Source organism: Chrysochloris asiatica, unplaced genomic scaffold (genome assembly GCF_000296735.1).
Source record: "Chrysochloris asiatica unplaced genomic scaffold, ChrAsi1.0 scaffold00282, whole genome shotgun sequence".
NCBI classification, from domain to species: Eukaryota; Metazoa; Chordata; class Mammalia; order Afrosoricida; family Chrysochloridae; genus Chrysochloris; species Chrysochloris asiatica.
The window spans coordinates 2,802,884-2,810,528 of NW_006408800.1; the positions used below are offsets into that span (position 1 = coordinate 2,802,884).

Consider the following 7,645-nt stretch of genomic DNA (forward strand, 5'->3'; position numbering starts at 1 on the left):
AAAAAAAAATGGAAGAAACAGTCACTGTCCCAAAAAATAAATGGTTGATGTTCAACCATTTCAGGAAGTAGTGTATGATTAAGAGCCAATGATAATGAAGGAAGAAGTCCACGGTACACTGAAAGTTGGCAAAGACCAACTCTCTGGGAATTGATGGAATACGAATAGAAATTTTTCAGCAAATGGATCCAGCACTGCATATATGTCAAGAAACTTGTGCATATATGCACTCACTCATATATGTCAAGAAACTTGTGAGTCAGCAATTGGGACAACTGAGTGGAAGAAGTGCATATTTATGCCGATTACAAAGAGAGGTGACCTAAAGGAATTTAAAAATAATCTTACAATATCATCAATATCACATGCAAGTAACTTTTGCTGAATAAAATTTAAAACGGCTGCAACAGTACATTGACAGGGAATTGCCAGGGATATAGAATGAGAGATATCATTGCTGACATCAGATGGATCTTGACTGAAAGCAGAAAATACCAGAAATAAATTTTTTCTATACTCTTATTTACTGTGCAGAGGATTTCAACCTTGTGGATCCTGGCAAGCTTTGGTGACATTGTGGAAATGGGTATTCTGGAACTCTGTGCTCATGAAGAGGTAGTCATTCTAGCAGAACAAGGGAAGACTGAATGCTTTAAAATAGGAAAGGTGTATGTCAGGGTTGTATTCTTTCACTGTACTTATTCAGTCTGTATGCTGAACAAATAATCTGAGAAATTGGGTAATATGAAGAAGAACCTGGCATTATGATTGGAGGAAGACTCATTAACAATCTATGATATGCAGATGATAAAATTTTGCTTACTGAAAGAGAAGAGGACTTAAAATATCTACTGATGAAGTTCAAAGACCACAGTGTTCAGTATGAGTTGTATATCAATGTAAAGAAAACAAAAATTGTCACCAGTATACCAATAAATAGTGTCATTGTAATTGAAGAGGAGATGTAAGTTGTCATTTTGCTTGGATTCACTATCAACCCTCCTGGAAGCAGCAGTCAAGAAATTAAATGACGAATCAGGCAGATCTATTGCAGAAGACCTTTTTACAGTGTTCAAGAGCAGTTTGAGGCTTAAAGTGTGCCTGATCCAAGCTATGGTATTTTCATATGCATTTGAAGCCTCAATATGCATATGAAAGTTGGACAGTGAATAAGGAAATGTATAGAAGAATTGTGCATTTGAGTTGTGGTTTTGGGGAATAATACTGAAGGTGCCATGTTCTGTTACAACAACAAACAAACCTGTGTTGGAAGTACAGCCAGAATGCTCATTAGAAACCTGGAAGGATGTCAAGACTTTGTCCCTCATAGAGAAGGACATCATGCTTGGTAAAGTGGAGGTTCAGCCATAAATAGGAGAGACCTCAATGAGATAGATTGGTACAGTGGCAGCAGCAATAGGTTCAAGCTTAACAATGATTGTGAAGATGCCTCTAGACTGGGTAGTGTTTCTTTCTGTTGTGCATCAGGTCGCTGAGTCAGGATGGACTCTTTAGGCACCTAACAACAATCACAAAAGAAGTTCTAGAATTCTGTATTTCTGTACATGGACCAAAAGGCAGTTGTTCAAACAGACACGAGAACACTGAATGGCTTAAAATTAAGAAAGGTGTGTGACAAGGTTGTATTCTTTCACCATACTTATTCTACCTGTATGCTGAGCAAATAATCTGAGAAGCTGTTTTATATGAAGAAAAACGTGGCATCAGGATTGGAGGAAGACTCATTAACAACCTGCGATATGCAGATAATACAACCTTGCTTGCTGAAAGTGAAGAGGACTTAAAACATTTACTGATGAAGATCAAAGAACACAGCCTTTGGTATGGATTACATCTCAATGTCAAGAAAACAAGAATCCTCACCACTGGACCAATAAATAACATTCTTATCAACGGAGAAAAAAATGAAGTTGTCAAGGACTTCATTCTTCTTGGATCAACTATCAACACTCATGGAATGCAGTCAAGAAATCAAATGACAAGTTGCATTAGGCAGATTTTCTGCATAAGATCTTTTTAAAGTGTTTAAGAGCAAGGATGTCAGCTTGAGGACTAAGGTGCACCTGACCCAAGCTATGGTATTTTCAATAACCTCATATATGTGTGAAAGCTGGGCAGTGAATAAGGAAGACCATAGAAGAATTGATTCTTTTGAGTTCTGGTGTTGGAGAAGAATACTGAAAGTGCCATGGGCTGTTAAAAGAACCAATAGATTCGTTTTGGAAGAAACGCAGCCAGAGTGCTCCTTGGAGGCCAAGATGGCCGAACTTCGTCTCTCATACTTTGGACATGTCAGGAGGGACCAGTCACTGGAGAAGGGTATTATGTTTGGTAAGGTGGAGGATCAGAGAAAAAGGGGGAGACCCTCAACAAGATGGATTGTATAAGGTCACTATGAGTCGGTCCCGACTCGATGACACCAAACAACAGCAACAACTACTTGCACTAGAATAAAAGCAGCCGCACATTTGCACTAATAGCATGCAGAGTAGTCCTCTAACCTTGGTTCAGACATTACCTCTTCTGGAAGTCTCTTTTAGCTCTCTTGAATAGGGTTATTTACATTTTTACCATGTTCCTCCAAACTTAATAGGTTGACCATGCTGAACTGTGGTGACTTAATTGTATTTTCTTCTAAAACATTTAGTATTTTAATCATTTAGTGTTTGGAGGGTTTATATTAGATTCTTCTGAATCGGGCTGCTAATCTCATGGTTGGCAGTTCGAAACTACCAGCCGTTCCATGCGACAAAGATGAGGCTTTCTGCTCCCCTAAAGAGTTACAGCCTTGGAAACCCTGTACAGGGTCACTATGAGTTGTTGTTGTACCGACTTCACAGTACCTAACAACAACAACCTGAAACCTCAATGCTGTCCAGAAATCTCTCTCCCAGGTCAGCACTCTCTTATCTACTGAAAAGTCAGTTTCTTTTAAAAAATACTTATTTGATCATCTACTCCCACTTGGAAAAAAAAAAAGACCCTATTTGCCCCTTGAATCTATAACATCATCTGATTTCTGACTCCTACTTCACTGCTGTTGTCAAACTGACTCCCATAGGTTTCTGAACACACTTAACTCCTTCTTGCCTTAGGACCTTCACAGCTATTCTCCTAGTCAGGAATGCGCTTTCATTTCCTTCTTCTGTGAGTTACTTCTTCAGTGCATGGAAGACTTCTGCAAAGAAGTCTACCTCAGCTCTCCATACGAGGTTAGATACCCCCGACATTTGTGCTCATGGTATCTCCTTGTTGTACTTCATGTCATCTATAACAGATTTTCTTTACATAAGTAATTGTACCAGTTAATTTTGGTGCTCACTAAAAGATGGGAAGCCCTAGAGGCCAGTTCCTGTGCCCGTTTTATTTATTGATGATTCCTAGTGCAGTGTCTTTTCTTTTGCACATATAATATAATTTCTGTCTCCACTGACTATCTGCCTAAATGCAGGATAGTTGTACCTGTGACCCTAAGTGAAATGACAGATGACAACCATTTGATTTCATGTGGCTTCACCTCTGTAACTTCTAGTATCCACAGGTCATTGGGACACATCTGAATTTCAGAGGAGCAGGCCATATGGTCTGTCCCTTAGCCTCACAGTACCCAGAAAATGGAACTATCGTAACACTAGTTGCTGTTTCATGAAATATCTTTAAAAGGGATCTTTTTTTCAAAAGACATAAAAAAAATCACATGAGCACTTATTAGATAGTAGATTCTTGGGTCCAACAGCTGCTAATTTTGATTCAGAGTTAGATATTTGCATTTTATAATGAGTACCCAGGTACCTTTCACTTAGATGTAGTCATGATGAAAAACACTTTCCAAGTTCAAAATACATATGAAAGATCACAAATTCACTTAATATGGGGGAGGTGATTGTTTTCTCTACATAATGCTTTGCAATAGTAGGATTTCTCACTTTTTAAATAAGCCTTATCTCTAAAGATAGTATTTAAAATCTCAGCTCTATGCATTGTCAGTATCACTTTACATGAAATACCTCTCTTTTTCTTCCCACAATTCAATCTTCTGTATTTCACTCCTAATTGCTACTTAATCTGACAATGCAAGATGATTTTGGCAGTGATTAATTTGAAGGGTCTGCAGCCACTCACTCACTATTTAAGACAATCCTGTGTGCATAGCCTGGCTTATGCTGGTGTGCTATGATTCTCTTTGAAGGGTTGTTCCAAATTCTGTGCATGTCTTTCAGATTTAACCATGGTGTTAGGCACTCTCTTCTTTGTCTGCATTTTTGTGAACTTTCAAAAACTACCTTCCCTGTAACAAGGTGGGGAGAAAACATATCTGCTGCCAATTACAAATACCAAAGGAGATTTATATTCCATGTTAGCTAAAACCAGCAGAGAGCTACTGGCAGGGTGCTTTGCAGAAACCAGGCTCTAAAACACAATGTTTTGAAATAGACTAAAGCAAATAAATGCTGGTAGCAGCAACCAGAAAGCAGCAACTTCTATCAAGGACAGTGGGGAAATTGGGAAGTGTGTGTTGCAAATCAGGGCTGCAAGAGAAAGCTCCTAAAGCTGGTGATAAATAATACTAACCCTCTCGCTTGAACTGGAATATCATTTTCATGTGAAATATTTGACAAAGATGTGCTTCACTCATCTTAAGTTTAGTTTTGCCTCAAAGGTACTAATGGAACAACCTGTATAATTTAGACAGGACAGCTTTGGGCAATCTTATTAGCAATATAATACCCTCATCTCCAGAAACCTAAAGATAAGCTTCCTCATGTGCCCTTGAGAATTTCTTCAATCTTTCCTCACGTTCATGCTAAAGCCAAAGGGATTTGAGTAGGCATCCTGAACTGTCTGCCTCAACTGTATCCTCCTTCCCAACCCCACGAATGTCATTTGTTCCTTCTGAAGAGAGAAGAATTGTGAGATAACAGCAAAAACATCATATAGGAAGAAAGCAAAAGGTCATTAAGAAGACACGAATGCAGGAAAAGAACAAAATGGATATCAAAAGAAACGATGACACTAGCTCTCCAGTATAGACTTACTAGAGCAAATGCAAGAAATGAAGAGGTAAAAGAGGTGAAAAGAAAACTTCAAGGGCAGCTTGAAAAGACAAAATCAAGTATTATAATGAAATGTGCAAAGACTTGGAGTTAGAAAACCAAAAGGGAAGAACATGCTCAGCATGTCTCAAGCTGAAAGAACTGAAGAAAAGATTCAAACCTCTACTAACAATATTGAAGGATTGCTATTGTGAATAATGCTACAATGAACGTTGTTGTTGCTGTTGTTGTTAAGTGCTGTCAAGTTGGTTCCAACTCATAGCAACCCTGTATAGGGTTTCCGAGAAGCAGCTGGTGAGCTTCAACCACCGACCTTGCAGTTCAACCCAACTTTGCAGTCCAGCGTATTAACCCACCAGAACTCCACAGTGAACATGGGTGTGTGCCTATTTGTGTCATGTCTCTCATTTCTTAAGGATATATACCAAATACAGAGATTGCTGAGTCATGTGATATTTCTATTTCCTATCTTCTGAAAAAGTGCCGTCCATTTTCTACAGTGGTTGCACCCATTTTATAGTCCAGACTGTAGTGTAGGGTGATCTCAGACTTTCCATATCCTCCTCAACATGTATTGTTTGTTTGTTTTTGAGAACTTAGCTATTAATGCTGGGGTAAAATGATATCTTCATTGTTATTTTGATTTGCATCTCTCAAATGAGTATAGCCCTGTTGAATAGGCACTGGACTGATAACTGCAAGGTTGGTGATTCATACCCACCAATTGTTACTTGGAAACCCTAAACAGGGTCATTATGTATCAGAACCAACTCCATGGCACTTAACAACAGCAACAAAGGGCTACTGATCCACATGCATTTTTCATGTTTGTTGATCATCTGAAGGTCTCCTGCCCATTTTTAAACTGAATTATTTGTCTTGTTCATTTTGAAGTGATGAAGTGTTCTACAAATTTTACAAAGTAGTCCCTTCTTATTATGTCATTGTCCAAAATCCCCCTCCCCCATCTGTGTGTTCTCAACTTACTCTTTTGGTGAGATCTTTTGATGCACATCTGTGTCTGATATTTAGGAGGTCCCAGTCATGTATTTTGTTGTCTTCTATGTGTGTGTTTCAGTTATGTTTGATAATGTAGGTCTGCCATGCATCAGAGCCCTTATCTTTTTGTTGATGAGCTTCAAAGTTCTAGGTGTTACATATAGGTCTTTAATCCATGCTGAGTTTGCTTTTGTGTATTGTGTGAGATATTGGGCTTGTTTCATTCTTCTGCAATTGGATTTGCATTTGTTGAAAATAGCCCTTTCTAATTAATATGTTTTTGTCTTTTGTCAAAGATGAAGTAACTGTAGGTGGATGGGTTTGCTTCTGGTTCAACAATTCTGTTCCATTTTACCAATACCAGACTGTTTAGATAAGGTGCTTTAGTAGAACTGAGTATAATAGAGTTGTGAAATCATTAATAAAGCAATTTGGGTAAATATAGCTTTTTAAAGAATTAAGTGTAGTTAATAATGCTTGTTTTTAAGAGACTATTTAGCCAATATTTCATACAGTTATTGAAACCATTCTATGCAATTATAATAACATAGCATTCTTTTAAGAATTTGTGTATGTCTGATTAAGATATTAGGTATTTAATGAATTATGTTATTTCGGACTTTTGCAGTATTCATAAGCATATAAGTGCCACAAAAATTGTCAGAAACCAGCCCCGACAATTTGTGAGAGCTTGGAGGGAGGTACAGATTCGGTGAAAAAACACACAGAGTCAATGGGTCGTTTTGCGTCTCAGGCAGATGGTGGTAATGATGACTCTCTGATTCTCTCTTTATTTCAAAAATTGTTGCTTCTTATATCCCATTTAGAATATACTATGATCTCACAATAGTCACGTACAAGCAGTTACAAATCAATCAAATATTATATTGTTACATCAAAGGTACAAGAGGAACACAAGGTCACCAAACATTCCTGAGTCTCTATACTCCTTAGTTACTCCTTAGTTACCTTGATAACGTCTGCCTTCTGTGAGCGACTCTATTTCTCTCTAATCTTCCCTAAAATGTCTAGTTTGGCCTTGATTTGTTTTTCTCTAATCCTTTTAAATGTCAGGTTAATTTTAAATAAAGTTCTACATCTTAACTTCTAACTTTACCAACATCTATTACTTTCTATAGATTCATTATTTACAGCTCACAATCAAAAACATAATTTTTACTATAACTGGTCATACATATAATTGATCAAACAAGAACATAAAAGTACCCTAAAGTTTCCTAGTTAAGAACAAAGCAGTAATTTTCTAATGCTAACAATTATTCAAAACTTCTAATCAAATTTTTACTTCTGTTCTTAAGCTCTCACTGCTCTTGACTGTCTCCAAACTGCTTTCTAAAGGCCTTAATGTCTTTGACTAAAACTACATGGAATGTTTCTTACAATTTTAAACTTGAATTGCTAAAACTTTAGCTAGTGTGATTATTTCTAATGTTAAAACTTATTGTTAATGTAAAAATTAATTTTTATAACTACATAAGATTGAATATGGTGTGAAAGTTAATGTTAATGTGAAAGGCAACTATTATAACGTAAGGTTTGTTTAAAATATC

General features: G+C 37.1%; 1 protein-coding gene across 1 annotated transcript in view; it reads left to right on the forward strand.

Moving 5' to 3' along the window:
- The window catches only part of LOC102815532 (ATP-binding cassette sub-family A member 13-like), an 857,870-nt gene that overhangs the window by 466,112 nt on the left and 384,113 nt on the right, over positions 1 to 7,645 (forward strand). Inside the window, exon 42 of the mRNA XM_006874535.1 lies at positions 2,514 to 2,526. Within this exon, the coding sequence (XP_006874597.1) occupies positions 2,514 to 2,526 (13 nt within the window). The remainder of the gene's footprint in view (positions 1 to 2,513; positions 2,527 to 7,645) is intronic.